This window comes from Rhipicephalus sanguineus, chromosome 10, assembly GCF_013339695.2.
Source record: "Rhipicephalus sanguineus isolate Rsan-2018 chromosome 10, BIME_Rsan_1.4, whole genome shotgun sequence".
NCBI classification, from domain to species: domain Eukaryota; kingdom Metazoa; phylum Arthropoda; class Arachnida; order Ixodida; family Ixodidae; genus Rhipicephalus; species Rhipicephalus sanguineus.
Window position 1 is genome coordinate 63,878,280 of NC_051185.1, and position 18,938 is coordinate 63,897,217.

General features: G+C 47.0%; 1 protein-coding gene across 1 annotated transcript in view; it reads left to right on the plus strand.

Moving 5' to 3' along the window:
- LOC119406444 (HEAT repeat-containing protein 1) overlaps positions 1–18,938 on the plus strand; it is a 157,274-nt gene that overhangs the window by 37,886 nt on the left and 100,450 nt on the right. Inside the window, exons 16-21 of the mRNA XM_049420100.1 lie at positions 3,750–3,901; positions 5,426–5,639; positions 7,107–7,275; positions 9,156–9,294; positions 14,519–14,763; positions 18,257–18,382. Coding sequence (XP_049276057.1) covers positions 3,750–3,901; positions 5,426–5,639; positions 7,107–7,275; positions 9,156–9,294; positions 14,519–14,763; positions 18,257–18,382 — 1,045 coding nt within the window. The remainder of the gene's footprint in view (positions 1–3,749; positions 3,902–5,425; positions 5,640–7,106; positions 7,276–9,155; positions 9,295–14,518; positions 14,764–18,256; positions 18,383–18,938) is intronic.

Below are 18,938 nucleotides of genomic sequence, written 5' to 3' on the forward strand. Positions count from 1 at the left end.
GCAGACCTGAATTTGCGCTTTTCGTTTTCACTTTAGCTGCAAATTATTATTATTATTTTCTTGCGCGGGTTATACGTGAAATCATTTGGTACTGGAAGCACGAGGGAACATGTGGGAGAAAACCAGCATGTGCGCTGTTCGCTAACCATTAGCACAGGCTGTCCAGTGTGTTTCTGTTCCTGCCTTGTGTTAATTGCGTTCTGTTGAATTCGTTTGCGCAATAACCATCTCTTTGTTTTTCACTGTTTAGCTTTCATATAACACACGTAATCTCTTCTGGGCTTCTTTTTAATTAACAGTTTCTCTTATATTTCATTCGGTTTGCCCATTTAAAATCCCACTACTTTCCAGTTCACAATGGACATCTCCTTTTTTTTTATCTTATTACTGCTGATAACATGTTTCTGTTCGCATTGCCACTATGAATTCCAGTATGTATGTTCCCCTCACCCTACGCAGTGCCTTTTGGGTGCTGTAAGGCACTAAAATAACCTAAAAGAAAATGGTAATATATAAGAAGAAAAGGCGATTGAATGACCGTGAAAAAGGGGAAAAAGGTTGTTTGAACGTGTGGGTGTTCAGGCACGGAAAACATGGTGTTTTGTTAGGAGGCAGTGAAACTTTGGAGGACAGTCAACACCACCTTGAAGTGTGAATTCACAGTGGCAAATGCTATGCTGCTGCATTTTCGACATGTGTTATATAGGCAAAATATGGTGGATGTAACTGCAGTGCTTCACTTAAGCCTGCTGTGTACCTCACTTTAATGTCCCCTTAGTGTTAATACAGTCGGCTCTCGTTAATACGAAGTTCACGGGGACCGCGAGAAACTTCGAATTAAGCGGAATTCCAATTAACCACAATGAACGAAAAATACATTTATTTCAAAGCAGTTTATGAGAAAAAATCTGTGATTGCCGTTTGCTTCTGTTTGCTGAATCTTGCAGCAGAAAGCAAGTCCTGCAGGCTGTATATGTGCCTGAGTGCTTCCTCGGCGTTGCTCTCAGCAGTGAAAAACCGCTGCGCGAGGGCAAGGCCTGCGGCTACATCAGCAGCCCGCGGTAGTGGCTCACTTGCGGCGTCGTCGTCGTCAACCTCAGTTTCGTGACTAGGCTCGCTGGGCCGAACCATCTCCACGATCTCAGCGTCCGACAGTGCACCGCACGTTTCTACCGAACTGTCAGTGGCAACGTACTCCTCGAAAGGGACGTCGCCGAGAGCTGGCAGGAGACCGTCGACGTCAAGCTCACTTGTGTCTTCTTCCCCCACTGTACAAGACGCGTCATCATCTGCACCACTTGGAATGAAGCCGCACGCCCTAAAGCAGTTCGCAATGGTTTCATCCTTTACGCGACCCCACGCTCGCGCCAGCATGTGGATAGCACCGAGAAGGCTCACCTCATACTGACTTGCATTGTCCATACACAACAGCATCCGCTCAAGAAGATGCTTCCTGTACAGTACTTTCACGTTTTTGATGATCCCCTGGTCCAGTGGTTGTAACACCGATGTAGTGTTCGCTGGCAGGTAGGCGACACGTATTGCACTCAAGGGCGGCACATTCATGTGTGCACTGCATTGGTCCACAAGGAGCAATACATTGCGTTTAGATAACGCGAACTTGCGATCCAATTTTGTCAGCCAATCCTTGAATAGGTCTGCGGTCATCCACGCTTTCCTGTTAGACGCGTAGTCGACAGGCAGCGTTTTCACGCCCTTGAAACATCTAGGCTTAGCAGCTTTGCCTATCACGAGCAGGTGACATCGCTCAGTGCCCGTCATGTTCGCCGCTATCAGCACCGACACTCTTTCTTTGCTACGCTTCCCTCCAGCACAGTCATCGTCCTTAAAGGTCAGCGTCTTCTCGGGCAACATTCTGTAAAAAAGTGCTGTCTCGTCGGCATTGAAGATATCTTCCGGCCGATATTCTCCCAAGTATTTGCGAAGCTGATTTTCCCTCCACGTAGCACATGTTGCAGCGTTGACAGCAGCCCTTTCACCGTTCACGCTTTTAAACACCATGTCGTGGCGTTGCTTGAACCGTGTGAGCCACCCATCGGACGAAGCAAAGTTCTCGATGCCTAGCATAATCGCAAGCGATGACGCTTTCACTGCAACGATATCGCCGCTGAGAGGAAGTCTGTTGCTTCGAGCTTCCCGAATCCAGATGAGCAGCGCTTGCTCTAACTCCGGGTGGGCGCCGGTGCGCATTTTCTTGCGAGACATCTTGAACTGGTCATTTTCGAATGCGTCCAGTACCGAGCGCTTGTTCTTCAGGATGTTAGACAGGGTATTAGGCTTGATGCCGTATTTCCGCGCAATATCTTGCTTGGCGGTGCCTCCTTGTTCAACTTCTTTCAAAATTTTGACTTTCGTCGCCAAGTCAAGCGTCCGATAAGGCCCGGGAGTTGCCATAGTAAATGCACGTGGAGCTTCGTCGCACGTGGAAACGCTGAGTCCGCACACGACCGTAACGAGATCAACAATGAGGCCCGGAACCGGAACCGCCGGAGCAGCCGCTTCGTGATCTGGGGCGCTGCATGCAACTGCGATGCCATCAGCTGACGCTTTGAGCTGCGGCGCTGTGGTCAACTGTGATGCCCTTGGGTGCCGGTCGCACACGCATTGTTGTTTAGCACTTCAAAAATAGGAAATTTAACAAACATTACGATTTCCTCCGGTAATTCGATTGAAAATAAATTCGAATGAACCGAAATTTCAGACCTCTAGCTTCCAATTACCGAGAATTTCTTCCTGTTGAACTGCATGCAAAACTGACGGGACCCCCACTCCACTTCCAATTAACCGACAATTCCAATTAAGCGACTTCGAATTATCGGGAGTCGACTGTACATTCATTGTAGAGGTGTGCACGGACTCCGGGTAGCCCGAAAGCCCGACCCGGCCCGCGGGCTGGGCTCGGGCGGGCCGACGTATTTTCACCTCGGGCCCTGGCCGGGCTCGGGCTACTTGGAGTTTTATCGGGCCGGGCTCGGGCCCAGCGCAAAGCCCGACTCAAGCCCGAAATATAGAGAATGAGCGGGAATTGTTTTCCAGCACGCATACAGCGCCTTTTCCGCGACCGCCCTTCACCGCTTTTCCTTTCCATTCACTACTTTAAACAAAAGGGGAGCAGGTAAAGCACTGCCTCTGTTGTACTCCGACAAACAGAGAAGTAACACCACCTGAGCTAGTGACGGCGCCACGCGACTGTTCGCGTTAGATTTAAGGCCAAATCCTATGAGTGAAAATGCACGCGACAGCGACGAGCGACCCGACGTAGATCGCCTTCGTGCAAGCTGACGCTTGCATGGGCATACCCCATACACGTGACGGCTTTGGAGAGCGAACTCCATTGTTGCTGGCATGAGTCCGTATACTTGTATAGCAAAAGCGCCGCACTTCGTTGAAGCCGGAATCGTTGGACTGCTTGCTGTTTTTGCTCGACAATTTGTAATGACTGTTCTTCGTGTGTCGTTTGATCATATTTGATATGCTCAACAAAGTGCCAAATTACCGGAAAACGATGCTTTGTTTTCGCAGCGAACCTTCAAAAAGCCGGGCCGGGCCGGGCCCGGGATTGTGTTTTCGTACGTCGGGCCGGGCCGGGCGGGCTCGCAGCCCTTTGCGGTCGGGCTCGGGCGGGCCTTCGACAAAGTCAGCGGGCCCGGGCCGGGCTCGGGCTCGGAAATACGGCCCGTGCACAGCTCTAATTCATTGTAACAGTGACCGTCTTGATGATATTGCAGAAAATCCCATGTGGGTGCTGAAACAGCAAGACGAGGCCACTCATGCTGCGTTGGACATCCTTACTGACATTTTTGAGATGGTTGCAGAGAATTCGAGCATCAAGAGCAGCTGCCGGTTACAATTTCGCCAGCTGCTACAAAAATTCTTCAAGGTACGAAATTTTTCAAATGCTCTGCGTGCAACATCACGCTTACACGTCTTTGTGATTTACAGTCAAGGGACTGTAAATCACAAAGAGTGGGGTATCATAGTAAGTAGAAGGACTCTGCAAGGCCTGTAACAATTCACATACCTGCCAACTCTCCCCAATTGTCCGGGAGACTCCCGAATTCGGACCTAATCTCCCAATTGTACGAATGTCATCTCAAATCTCCCGAAAAGTGGCCACCACAGCAGAGGCGTTTTTTTTTCTCTCTTTTATTAAAATCATGCGCGTACGTCAGCCTTTCCTGCTGTGGCGGTGCTGCGGAAGAGCACTCGCCACCACACTTCTATTTCATTGTAACCATATCGTAGAGTACCGCTGAGTACATTCTAGGCACTGCGCATCTGGACGAAGGCTGGTCGGCTTGCCGTGAGAAGCGCTCGCCACCGTACCGAAAGAAGGCGAGGGAAAAGGTACAGTCTCAACGGAAAAAGATTGCCAAATGTGCACGGGGGCCGGAGCCGCGGCGCTGCACGGGCGCTCCGGTAACGAGACTGTCGAGCGCTTTCCATTTTTCAAAGGAGGGGTGGCCGGCAGACCGGTGGTAAGTAAGCGGCCCCCATTGTGCTTTGCACTCTCGATATCGGCATGCTTGGGAGAAACAGCGCGTGTTGCAATCTTGCCGCTCCGGCCGCCGTTCAGTTCATTTGCGGCAATCATTTCCGTTAAGCCTAGCCAGAACTTTTGCGTCTCCATCTTGGCCCCAGCATTTTGTACGCTACGCCGTCTGGCGTGGGGGTTGCGTGTTTTCAGAGTTCAGTTAGAAGGTCGATGGCGGCGTCAAAATCAAAGTACTTGCAAGTGTTTCTGGACTCATACACAGCTGGGTTTCCATGCTTTGTGAGTTCGCGGGAAGGTGACAAGTACGGATTCTGTACCACGTGCGCCTGTGAATTGCCTTGGTGCCTTCACAGGTAAAGAAGTTTGGTTCAGGCAGCCCAAAACAAACATCCTTATTCCTTTCTGATGTCAGTCTCCAGTCTCAGTAATTTCCACTATGCAAAAAAAAAAAAAACAACACACTCCCCCCCCACTGCGGCCTCCCGAATTTTCATGCTGTGAGGTTGGCAGGTATGAATTCAGGAACCTGAGTCAGTGTGACACCAGATAAGTTTTGACCTTTTAAGTGTGCATAATTATCTGCAACCCGACTCATTCTTAAAGTTTCACACTGTGTTATGCGGGCTAATATTGACTGAGTAGGGCAAGGTCTAAAACTTAATGTTTTTTTACCGCTTATAAGTAGCACTCTACTTACTGTTCAAATCCTGCTGCTATTCGAATTCACTTCGAAATTATTCATTGCCAATTACTGTTCACTTAGACTTTGCCTCAAATCAAAATTTGGAAGACCAAAATTTTTTAAATAACTGTGATTTGAAGAATCGTCGCAGTATGGAGCACTGGACAGGAATGCTGTAACCAAAATAAAAATATCTTTTAATTTACTTGCATCTTTTAAAATTTCAGGTTCACTGCCCCAGCCTTGAGCATCAGGTGCACTTTTTAAGTGGACTCTGGCTGCTACACCTAGATGCCTACAGCAGCGCTTCCAGCAGCGATTCCCAGGGGGCACCGGCTACCCACCAGAAAGAGAGGCTTCAGTCTTTGGCCCTTGCAGTTTCGATTCAGTTACTGTGGGGTGCAGAGGGCATCAAGTGGATCCTGGCCGAAAAGAATCTTGGTAAGCACATGTTAGAAGACAGAAAAATGGAGAAGGTTTAGAAAGAGAAAAATGTTCAGCATTCACCTTTGTAATTAGAGCCCCAAATTTCATAGACATTTGTGGTCAGTTTGGTTTTTAAAAATTTTACCACCCTAATGTACCTACTCTCAAACCTCGATATAATGAACACGGATGTAACGAATTATCGGTTATGATGAAGTAAATGAAAAAATAGTCTTGTCATAGATACAGTGTTAAGAATGCACATTTATAAAGTATTTTTGGATATAACGAAGTTATTTTCGTGTCAGGCGTGACATTCTTATATGAGGTTATACTGTATTTCATTAACTACAGTAGACTCCTGTTAAACGAAAGCTGAAGGGACCAGGAAAATATGTTTCATTTAACAGGAGTTTCGTTTACTGAGAGATGAAAAGGGATGCAGAATTCAAGCACAAAACCAATCATCTTAGAGGCAGTTGTTCCAATTAAGCAGCAATTTCATTTAAGGGGGGACATGGTGTGTGGAGATATTTTCTTTATCTTATGTCCAAACCTGATGAAATTAAATAGACTTGTTTGGTTTTTCATGCCGATTTCAAATATACAATATTTTTTCTTGTAAGCAAACTGGTTTACGAGATACACAAAGCTGCCTCTCTATTGTTTCCGGAGACAATAGGAGAAAAGCCGTTCAGCAGAAAGTGAATATTATCAGATAGCTAGATACTACTATATGCAATAAGTGCAACGCTGCAAACAGTTTTCAGATCGGATCATAACTAGTCATTCTGCAGATGATCGAAATTCAATGTTTGTACCATGACTACCGTAAAGAAAAAACAAAATCAATTTTAAAAAATATATGAGCAGAAAACTAGAATTCTGCTCTCAGCACTTTGTGATACACAGCTTGGGCTTTATGTTAAAAAAGTAATTACAGCTCTAGCTGTTCTAGATCATGAGATATCCCTCCGACAAGCTAAATAAATGACCCAAAAACATTTAACGTTCAGCTCGTACTCATTGCACAGATCTAAACTGCAGATGAAATACTGATCTTATAAGACTTCTCTTAGGCTTTACATGCGAAATAATAGCTGTAGATGTCAATAATATAATTTAAAAAACACTTTTTTCTTTGATGATTTTTTGGTCTCCACAAGCCATGTCCCCCCTTAAGAGATTTTTGTTTATTGAGAGTCTACTGTATACGTACTTACTGTTCATACTTCATTATCATTATATAGACGAACCTTGATGCAATGAAGTTGCATGTGGAGAAGATTCAGTTCGTTGTATTCTGTTTCGTTATTAGAGGAGCAAACAAAAATCTGCACCAAGATGTCCGTAGTTCAGGGCCACGCAATAGAGTGACAAGCGCAAGCCCACAGTGAAGTTCTCTTCCCAAGTTTGCTAACCGTATACTAAAGTTCCCTTTTTATCGATGATTTATTGATTGATTTTCCCCGTGCTTTGCAGTGTTCCTGTCCATCATCCTGTCGCTGCTGTCACCGACGCAAGGAATTCGAGATTTGGCTGTCAGCCTGGTGGAGGCATCGGTGGCCTGTTCCCACAAGGGACGCTCTGGACTCCGTGCCCTTTTTGAGCTGATCGCTAATCATGCTGCTGATGTATCTGTGGGCACCAAGTAGGTTTACCCGGCTGAACAGGTTGCCTAAGAGAGCTAAATTGAGTTACGCTGAGCACGAGAGTACATAAATTGGTCTGTTTGGTTTGTGAATAGCGCAGTGAAAAGCACACACAACAAGGCAGGAAAGAAAGAACACATAGGCTGCTCACCACATGAGCTGCACTTCTTTTTTTCTTGTCCTCTCTGTGCTTTTCATCATGCTATGCTGTGTATAGCCTGACGGTGTTCCCTGGAACATTGGACCATACTGTACACTCCATGTAAGATGCGGCCCCGTATGTGCATTTTAAAATTTATGGTGCGCACTTCAACCTGCCTGTAGCTGAAAATGGGAGCTGGATAGCAGGTATCAACTCCAAGTGCCCTGGAGGCAAACTAAGAATATTCAATTTGCTACAACTGGGATTCTCTGACTGCATGTTCAGTTTTGTTGCAGCTGTAGAACAGTCATTGCAACAAAGCACGGCAAGCCAGATTTTGAACCTGCTTGGATAGAAGACAGTGCTGTGTTATGGTAGCCCAATGAAATTCAGCAACATACAGTTAAACCTGCCTATAATGAACCTCCATAAAACGAATTCCTCGATATTACAAAGTTTTGTCTGTTCCCCGCCGTTACTACAGAAGCACATGTATTTGCGACCTCTATGTAACAAAGTGGCAGCGGGAGACGCCCTTGACATAACGAATTTTGGCCGCCAACAGCCTAGGGATCTTGCCCCGAATTTTGTCATTTTGGCACGAGCAAGAGCCGCACGCATCTTCTGCGATTGCCCCGCCGACGACGGAGCGCGAAGCGGCGACGTCGCACATGGCGCGCTTGAAGCTCCGGCGACTGCGAGGCGAGAGCTTGCTAGTGCGTGCGGGTGCACGCGAGCCGGACAGGCAGGCCTGTGCCCCTTAAGCCGGCGTTCTAGCCATTGCAGGCGCATGCGCGGGTGTGCTCTTCCGCGCATATCCTAAACTGCCCTGCCCTTCCCCCCTCCCTTCAAACTTCATCCAGCCGCTCGCGGGTGCCACCACGCGAACTCTTGCGTTGTAAGCGCCACTCTTCGGTTGTTGCAGAAGTCTCTGAACTGCACTTCGTTAACGTGACTCCAGGTGACGCCACTAAAAAAAGATCCTTGCTCCTTGTCGTTACGCTTCAAGTTTGCACTGCATATGGAAAGTTTTACCAAATATTTCGTGGTATCCGTGTCGTTCGCTCTTTGATTTCTATGCCGTGCGCGTGCGCACAGAGCTGCCCCTGACGACGTGAAGCTTCGTGATTTCTTTTTTTATGCAGACAACTGTGTCGTCACAACCGAGGAAATGTCAGATTAGGCGCTGGGGAAAAGTGTCCAAGATCATGGTGACGACAACTCGTCACGCACTTTGCCATCTTGCACCGTGCCGTGGGTTCGCTAGACTGTGGCCTCCGCGATTAGCTCCGGCAACATGCCATTGCGTTGCCGGAGCCAATCTCTGAGGCCATGGCTAGACGATGACGGACAGCGTCGTATTGGTGTCCTATGAACGTTCATTGTTGCCATCCCTCACAAACAAGCAATAGAGCAAAATAACACAGTTTTTTGCCGCTAAATAAATGTTTTGGGTGAGCTCAGCCTTCAGTTCCCCTTTTGTTTAATTTGTGCATTTTTTTTTCGAATTTTTCGTGCTGAAGCTGCATATAACCAAAACCTGTTGTAACGAATTTTGGGGGGAATTTGTCAATTTCGTTATATCCAGGATGTAACTGTATATAGTGGAAGTGATGTGAATTGTAGAAAAACGGAGCTTTGTAGTAGACAAAATAAACTTGCAAAGATTGATGTTTGTGAAAGTTTCAACTCTGCAAAAGGCTGAGAACCATGCTTTCTTGCTGTGCTTGCCTGCAGGAAGCTGCTGAAGCTTGTAGCTTCCTGGAATGCCACACTGAAGAAGCCCAACACGCTGCTGGCACTGCTGAACCACAAACAAGTTCCTGTCGCGATGCGGTGCGGCATACTGACACTGGTTTCACGTATTGATTCTAAGGTACAATGCTCTCTCCCTTTTCAGTTTGTGGACTTACTAGCATTGCAATTGGTTGCAGCACTAGCAGCAACGAAAGAATGTAGAGAAGTAAGAAATCAGTTGTGACTACAGGTTTCCCACTCAGTGTAATCCAAGCGCCACCCAAGTTGGCTGGCACTTGGATTAAATTGAGCGGGAAAACCTGTAGAAGCATATTCTTTCAGAATTCTGTATTTGCATGAGCTAGTGGAGAGAAAAAAAATTACTGGTCAAAAAAATAAAGGCCAGATTTTTCTCTCTTGCCTTATGTGCCCAAAACATTGTCACTAGGACAGGAAAAGGACGTCATAAATATCGGGAAATATTTTTCTCATACGTTGGCAGACTTTATGAAGGAAAATTGTCTAAGGGGGGGGGGGGTTGCTGTTTAGACGTAAATTCTTCTTTGAGAACTTTAGTCATTAATTCTACCATGGTAGGTTATTATGAGAGAATATTGAGGTCAGAGCTTCATTTTCAAAATTTCGTGCCAGAACTAAGCATCTAAATGTTAATAGGAAGAGACGGATTTCTTTTTTTTTTTTTTCATATTTCAGCCACATAGGCTCAGTGGAATATCCTGAAACCTGCTGTTTAATTCTCTGGCTCCATCAGAATGCAAAGTACTAATTCATTTGCAGCGATGAAGAATTATGTAGGCCCAAGCAGATTCTATGAAAATCAATGACATCGCGGCAAGTTGGTGCAGAAACTTTAGTTTGGCATGGCCGCTTGCATTATCCCCTTCATAATAATAATAATAATAATAATAATAATAATGTTGGGGTTTAACGTCCCAAACCATGATATTATTATGAGAGACGCCGTAGTGAAGGGCTCCGGAAATTTAGACCACCTGGGGTTTCTTTAACGTGCACCTAAATAGAAGTACACGGGCCTCAAGCATTTTCGCCTCTATCGAAAATGCGGCCTTCCACAGTCGGGATTCGATCCTGCGACCTTCGTGTAAGCAGAACAGTCAGTGCAGTCAAACACGGGATATATCGAACCCACATATATCGAATTTTCGGCTATATCGAACTCGTAGATTATCTCCTTGAAAATCCTTTGTAAAAGTATAGAAATTTGCACATCTATAAGAACGGTATTTTTACCCACCATCGAATATATTGAACGCCACACGAGCTGGAAGGCGCGCTTCAGCACTCGCTGAGGCCCGCGACCTTCGCGGCACCACGCCTCAGCCGACAACCGAAACGCTCGAAAAGCGTGAGGGCGAGAGGGCTCGGACTGTACTCCTGCTGGGCGCGTTCTCCAATGTGGCACGGCTTCTTTTTTTTCCTTTTTTTCTCTCTTTCTCCTACGCTCTCCGTGTTACCGTTGGCTCGGAGAGCAGGAGCGAAGAGCCGGCAGCCTCCTCCTTTCGCCTTTTCTTTCTTTTTTTTTTGTTGCTGTTTTGTGAGTTTTGATCAGCCAACCACAGCCCACCCCTTTTGTATTTGCTCAGCCAACCACAGCTCGCACCTTTCGTATATCGCTGCTGCCCTCGCAGGTAGCCCGGGCGCCCGGGTAGGCATCGCCGCCATCGCGACTGATCGTGAGCGCTTTGTTGGCGGAGTTCACTTCCGTGAGTTGTCACATACCACCGCATTCCTCTTTTGTGTGCGTGCTCCCGTGCGAGCTCAAAAACATCGAGCTGAAGTTTCTGCTGGCCAACACGACAGCGAAGCTGCAACTGCTCGACCAGGGCATCATCAAGTCCTTCAAGGTGGGCTGAAGGTTGACCTGCTTGGTGGCCATTCAAATGGTGACGGGCACCGCGAGACGTGAAGACGCACACAGTGGCCAATGCTTCTCGAAGGCAGGCTTCGTGACGGCGGAACTTGCGGAAACCAGTGAAGACGGCAACGACAAGTGCATAGACGACGCATTTCACGAGTTGTCATCCGGACCTCTTCCCGGCTGCCGTCCACCGAATTGTCTGCGTACGATTTTGAGGAAGCGGATTGCAATATTCAGGCTGTTGCGAGCCTCGCTGACGAGGACATGTGTAGCTGCGTCGCAGGGGACCCAGGATGCCCAGGCTGACAGCTCAAGTGTCACTTCCCGTTAATCGGGCTGGCAATCGCCGGGCGGATTCTAAGGGTGGCGTCACGGCCCTCCGAAAAACGCCCACGAAAGCGCGGACAATTTAAAGTGGTCCTTTGGTGCGCCAGCGAACGCGGTGTGGTCCAAAGACCGAGTCAGAGCGGAGTCGACAACACAAACGAAAACGAAAATATTTCTCAGTTAAGGCAACACAAATAAACAAAACACGTGCACACTCGCTGGTACCAGTTACAACTTCACAATATAACTCAGATGGTGTTTACACAACGGGAGCTAAACAAACAGATCACACGCTACGAATGCAATCCCATGCATTACAACTATTCAACGACAGTTAAAGTCCTGAATAAACAATGGCGTATCCAGTCCACAATACTTGGACGGTATCGAATGCTTCTCTTCTAGGAAACACTCACGCCAGCTCCAGCGTTGATCGTCGTAGCTCAACCGTCGTCGCAACTTGCACGGCTCACACGGCGTCGTCATCGGATTCTTCCAAATCGACGATGACTGACCGCACACCATCATAACACACGTCTTCTTGGCTAACGGAGCAACACTAGCGTAACTCACCATCACCGGGCGACTGACTACTCCTGTCTCCACTTCTTCACTGACCTTCTCGACTCTCGTCGTTTGCACGCTTTATCCCTTCTTCCCCGTTTCTAGAAGCGTCGGGAGGTTTCTTCGGCGTGCAGTACAGCTGAGGCTAGAGAAAGGGCGAGAGCTTTCTCGTAGGTTCGAATCGCAGCGGCATCGCTCGCGGATGCGTCACCCTTTCCTTCTAGAAAGATCCAGGCTTTGCCGGGCGTTCGATCGTGTTGACTGCGTCTGGCTCGAGTGGGTGAGGAGAATGCGGCGCGCCGGCGTCTTTTGATGCTTGTTTTTTCGTCTTTCGCGCTTCTTGGGCGCGCGAACTCGCGCCGTTCTGTCGCGCAGCTGCTTGAAAGCGGCGGCGCGCGCGCTTTTAACACGCTAATTTGTGACATCAAGTGACGATAAAGATCGTCTGGACGAGGCGGTGGCTACACGCACGTACTCCGCCGCTGAGGTGGCGGCAGCGTTCAACTCGATTCGCAATTTGCGGCGACATGGAGTGAACCGGGCTGTCGCACCTGGACAGCCTCTATAAGATTGAGGCCAGCGTCTCTTCAACTTCATTTCAAAGACGAAGAAGCAGGCCAAAATAAGCGATTTTTTTTTTTTCGCGCAAATAAACACATTCTGTTGCACCGTGTGTGTGGAATTAGTTTGTCATTCTTGAATGCCCGATTGTAGGTGATCGTCCGCCACTGGTAAGGTCTTGGGGCCTGTATTTTTTTATATTCATTTTTTATATATCGAACTAATTCGCGATCCCCTTTGAGTTCGATATCCGTGTTCGACTGTATTTAGTGTTGTCATGAAGGCTGGATAGCTGCTCGATATGTTACATGTGCAGCGACACTGTTGTGCATGTTGCAATTCCGGGATGCATTATCCCCTTCAGCGGTAATGTGTACAGATGTACACATCAACTACGCCAGGCGCGTCGTGCACCTTATTTTCCTTTGCTCGAAACGAATACAGCCAAAAAAAAACTGGGCATGCATTTTGAGTCTCATATTTGATTCTTTTTATTCAAGAATTGAAGCTGACTGATAGCAGAATAATAGACATTTACTTGCATGCTAATTAACACTAATTACTGAAAGTTTCACAAAATGTCTGACACTATTTTCTTTCTTGGAATGTAATATCGAGTGCCTTAGAAAATGTTGCGTGATTCTTACACATTTTTAGGCAGTCTATCATAATTCGTGCTAGGAGGGGTTCTTGTTTTGTTGTGCGTTTTCTGGCTTTCCAATTACCTTCTTGCATCAAGAGTGGTGTTTTCTCGGTATTATGAAAGGGTAATGGGCATGGGCAGGTCATGTCATCAGAAGGTCACATATTATAGAGGTGCTCAGCCAGAACATTGGAATGGATAGCAAGAGGTGGGAAGTTCGGCTGAGCGTGGCAAAGCATTAGGTGGAACGAAAACTAAAAAAAATGGGAGGCCTAAAATGGGAGCCTGCTCGTGCGGACAGGGTGGGCTGGAGATCATCGGAGAGGCCTTCATCTCGCAGTGGACATAAAGCATGATGACGATGATGAAGAAATAATTAATACGAGCAAAATTAATTTTTATCTCAAAGTTGTGAGGTGCATTGTGCCCAGTTTGTGACAAGGTACAAACAAGCTCTCAGAGCACTGAATGGGGTGGATACTTTGAGAACAGTTTGTTGGGAACTTTAATTTTTAGCAGCTCAGATTGTGTTAGACTTCACCGATATTACACAGCAGCAGCACTGTTACATTCTCCATTTTAGTTCATTATATCGGCTTTCACAAATTGGCATCTGGCTCGCGCAAAAATGCTAGCTACAAAAACACATTATTCTAGGCTTCAAACCCACTATAAACAAGGTCGTCTTCGCCTGTCTCTTGTGGCATGTCAAACTAAATAGACCAGAACATGATAAGCTTAAAAAACTACAGAAATGTTCATCTGTCAAAGTGGGCGTGCGTTCACATTTATTTGATGAAAGATGTGATCTTGTCTGGTGATGTGATTTCCGCAACTTTTTTGACCACATTTTAGAACAGATTTTTAGTGTCACAATCACATTAAAAAAATGTGGTTGTGAATTGTGATTCAATGTTTATTTGCTTTTACACACCAGTTTCGAGTTGTGAGCCCCGTGCAAACACAATGCAGTATTTCCTGCATATAACCCACACAAGATATTAAGACAATTTTGAGCTAAAGTCAAAACGGAAAACTCTTAATTCCAGTTCGCAAACGTGGCTTCACGGCAGTGCTCTAAAGCTATGCAGGAAGCTAGGTTTTGCAGCAATACGCGGGGGATCTTTTTTTTTTTTAATTTCCCGCGAATCGTTGGGGTTGTGGGTTGTACATGAAAAAATGCAGTATCTCTTCGTTATAGCTGATATTGCAGCGGCTCTTGCGTTTTCGGCTTCGTTATAAAACGAATAAATGTCAATGAAATGAAGTTGACCAACCAAAGTTTGTATAGTTCGCTATAACCGATACTTCGCTGTATCAGTGTTTCTGCAACGATGTTCAACTGTAATCTTATGTCAATCTTCGCAGGAAGTGCTGGAGGCAGCTGTGAAAACTGATCGCGACGACGCTGGGCTCGAAGCTCGCGACATCGCAGCCACGTCGCCGCTGTCTTCGGCCGAGGCGCAACTCCTCAGGGAGTGCTTCGCAAAGTACGGCTTGAGTGCTGTTTCAACGCCTGGCCGACGTCGAAGGAGCTGTGGAAAGTTTGAAAAGGCACTCCGCAGCACAAGAGGTGCGAGGGGCGACGGTGGGCTAACATGGCGCTCCAAGTGGTGAGTTTATTATGTTTAGATTGTCCACTATCAATGTTTTATGAATGGTGAAGAATGTGCCTTGTAACGAAATTAGGCTTGTCCAAATGTGTCGGCCTAAAACGATAAAGGAGGGAGGTGAACGAACAAAAATATGGGGATATGGGGAGCTCATTAGAACGTCACATCTGACACGAAAATAACTTTGTTATATCCGAAAATCCTATAAACGTGTATTCATAAAACTGTATCTATGACAAGACACTTTCAATTACTTCGTTATAACCGATAATTCGTTATATCGTGTTTGTTATATTGAGGTTGAGTGTAAATGAAAATTGCCTTCTTGGTGGTTGTGAGAAGAAAAGTATGGTGACACACAATATCGAGATGGTGATCCCGCCATTATATGTTGCCCTGCTTCTATGTCAATATATAAGTCGACAATCTATAATTCGGAATTCCATGGGGAACGTAAATAAGTCCGAATTATCAAATGTCCGAAAAAAACGAATGCGTCAGAAAAAATACTTTTATTGACACTTCAGTGTCGCGGTGGCCGAAAAAAGTTTTCAGTGTGTGGCTGCACGCACTTCCGCTTACGTGCAACCAAGTCCGCCTGTATCTCCGCCAGTGTGATGTGATCGCTGTACGATAACAAAAGAACAGCAAGGCAGGGGTGAGACAGCTCGCATATTGCGCATTTTTGATACGATTCCGTTTTCCTGCGCCAAGCTGCTCCGAAAGCATAAAAAAATTGCAAAAAATTGCGCCGAACTGCGCTGAAACGGCCCCGCAAGCAAGAATTTTCAAGCCTGCATCAGTTTCACCGTGGGAAAACGTAACTTTAGAAGCAGCGCCAGGGATACGTTCGCAGAACATGTTAACGCGCCCAAGCGTGTCCTTCTACGCGCCTTTGTAATGGAGGCTTCCATAGTGCTGTGGTATCGCCTCTGAGTGGTTGTAAATAAGTCAACTGCCGATTTTTCGGACTCCCTAGGGACCGCGAAATCGTCCGAAAAATCGGGCAGTCCGAAAAACAAATTCATGCTTTTTATTCGCTCAAGTGGTCAAAACACAGCCACATCCGAAATAGCTTTAATGCCTCCAAGTACAATTATCAGGCATTTTGGTGCGCGCCCAGGCTCTCGCAAATACATTCGGTACCTGCCGCGAACCCGGCTAACTACGCACGTGCCAACCGCCACTTTTGCGACTCGTGATGAGCGCCGCTGATAATATCAAAGCGCGGATTATATTACGGCTATCTCGCATGAAGCGTTTGTAAACGATGACGCGGAACACAAAGACTGTGGTGGAAGAGCGGACGACTCGTCCGGCTTTCCCCGATGCGTGTGCTCATATGCGCACAACATCGCCGAATCGCCGCCGATACGCAGCATTCGCTGCCGCGTCAAGCCAATCGTTTCTAGTTGTGTGCAGCACCATCGCCAACTAAGCTGACGCCGTCACTTTACTGTTGCTGTATCGTACGCACGCATTTATCATGAAAGGGTTCGTGATGCGCACTTAGTTCCTGACCGCACACGGGCTCGGCAATGGCGAGCTGGTTTCGTCCGCGAAGGCAACGCGTCTACGCGGCGCACTTAGCGGTCTCGCACAAAGAGGCAGCAAGAATGGCGGCGCGGCGCATTTGGTTCCGCCTATTAAATGCGTGCAGTACGCATGCAACTGCGCTAGGCCACGTGCACTACCGAGCAGTTAACTGAAGATGCTTATCGTAAGGGTTGTCAGCGATTAAGCCGTACTGGCGCGTTTGCCAGCTGCTGCCATCACGCCTCCGTTCATTTCCGCTGCACGGCGCCGCGATAGCGGCCCCTTTGAATTTCTGGTCTGCTTCACCCCATAACGCTTCGGCATTGCGGCAAAGCTGACTTTCGACTCTGCTACTGTCTCAAACAGATCGACTCGCGAAAGCGCTGGTTCGAACCTACGAGATGATAGACGCGGCAGAGGTGGGGGTTCAAATAATGCCTTTCGGACTGCAGTGGCAGGAAGTCCGAAAAATCGGACGCAAATAGCTTCAGCGTCCTATTTTTTGACGTTCTAATATACATTGAAGTCTATGGGGCGGTGACGGTGCCGCGAGAGCGTCCGAATTTTCGAGCATGTCCGGAAAATCGGCGTCCGAAAAATCGGCAGTTGACAGTATATGTGACCCCCCCCCCCAGCATTCATCGTGGCCGCCATACCGCTTTTGTTCTTTCCTGATGTTTAACGTGAAGGCGTCGCGCAATCGCGTGCTAGTAAGAATCGTTCATTGACCGTTCAAAGACCTACTGATGAGACTACAATTCTTGTGCAATCAGTTTTTTTTTATTATTGAAAAATGTGTTTTTTTCTTTTTTTATTTCAAATGTAAAGTGAACCTAGTTAAAAAACTTTTTTCATGTATTTCATATGTGTTACCCGGGTTATATAAATTGCGTAGTTTTGTAAAAAGGTAGTGTAGTTCATACCTGGCATAATCGTTAAAAAAGCTTTCTCCAAAGGCTCTTTGAATGTTATATGTATTCTAAGCCGATTACAATGTGCGTTTCTTCCTCCAAGTTGCAAAATTTGTTTTTTTAAAGCTTCAAAAACGACATAATAAATGCCACTAACTGCTCCCAAACAAGGTTCTCCTGCTCCTAAATTGAAATTTTGCTGCTCCCAAAACTGCTCCCAAATCGATTTCAGCCGTCTCACCCTGGCAAGGGCTCGAGACGAGGCCCGTCACCGTAATTACACTAAGGTGACGGGCCCCCTCACTATTCCGATCACACTACGGTGACGGGCCCCTCACTCTTACGATAGTACTGCGCTGACGGGGCCCAATCAAGTAGTCACTGCCTTAGCAAAACGCTTTACCGCAGACACATTCGACAGAATGGCGACGATAGCAGCAATAATAGCACGCAGCTAGGGTGTCTAGGGACCCTAGCGCAGCGCGGTAATACAGGGACCGGAATGTAGGATGTTCACGATGTCGATACGATTTCCCACAGTTGACCAGGGCTCCAAGATCGGCACTTTCAATACAAATCTCTGAGGCATAAGTAGCGATCGAAATAACGCCTCATAGATCACAATTTAGCTTTTGTTTTGGTCTCTGAGGCCATACTTTGTATGGTACGGGTGCGGAGGAGATAATGGCTGGCGACGGGGCGTGACAAGTCTGGACAGGGTCCGGATTATCGAATGTAGATCTGGCAGCTGTCCGAAATGTCGGTCGTCTTTACACATTACTTTATAGGATCATCGGCGGTGCCGCGCGACTGTCCGAATTATCGGTGTCCGATTTATCGGCCGGCGACGTATTTACTGCCACGAGTTCCCATCAGTGTGTGCATGTGCATGTAGCCAGCATGCATAAATTTTTTTTATGCTCTATTGGACTGGCCGTCACCAAATACGGTGTCGGTCCCAGATGTGTCTATATATACTTTTGTGTGTTCTGAAAATAAAGCTCCATTGATTGATTGACTGATTGATTGAATGCCTTGTTGCACAGGTGCCAAGGATTTGGTGAAGAAGTCCCAAGGAAAAACCAGGCGGCCCTGCTTGACACACTCGTTGACCTGGCCTCGACACGCCACCCACTGTTCAGCATTCGGCAGTGCTCAGGGCATTACGTAAGGTATGGAAGACCCGAATAACGAGAATGAGCTGCACTGTTTTTTTTTTGTTGTTTGGTCTTTCAGTACACAGTACAGTTTATGTGTCATCATCAGTGCCCATCTCATCTTTCCCCTCTTAATTCGGATTTCACGGGACCGGAAAAAATGTCCAAATTAAGGCGAATGCCGAATACGAATGAACAGGAAAAACAACATTAAAATCAAGTTGGAGAAGCATACCTTTATGTGCTGAAGTTTTTTTTAATGGTCGTCCGCGTTTTCACGCAGATTCTGGCTGACATTACAATTTTTCTTAACTCTTCCAAATGGCCAACAGCACGCAAACTGTCGGAAGTGCTCAGGCAAACGTCCTCTAATATCAAAAGCGCCTCCGAGACTTCCCGTGAGGTGCGATGATGTCGCGGCTGCATCTCCTCGCATGACTCTTCGTCAGAATCTTGGTCTTCCTGGGCGCCCGTGACATCATTAATCATTTCTTGATCGGTCAGGAGACCAGTCGTGGCGACACAATCATCAATCGCGATGTAGTCCTGAAGGGTCACATCTGCATCGCTC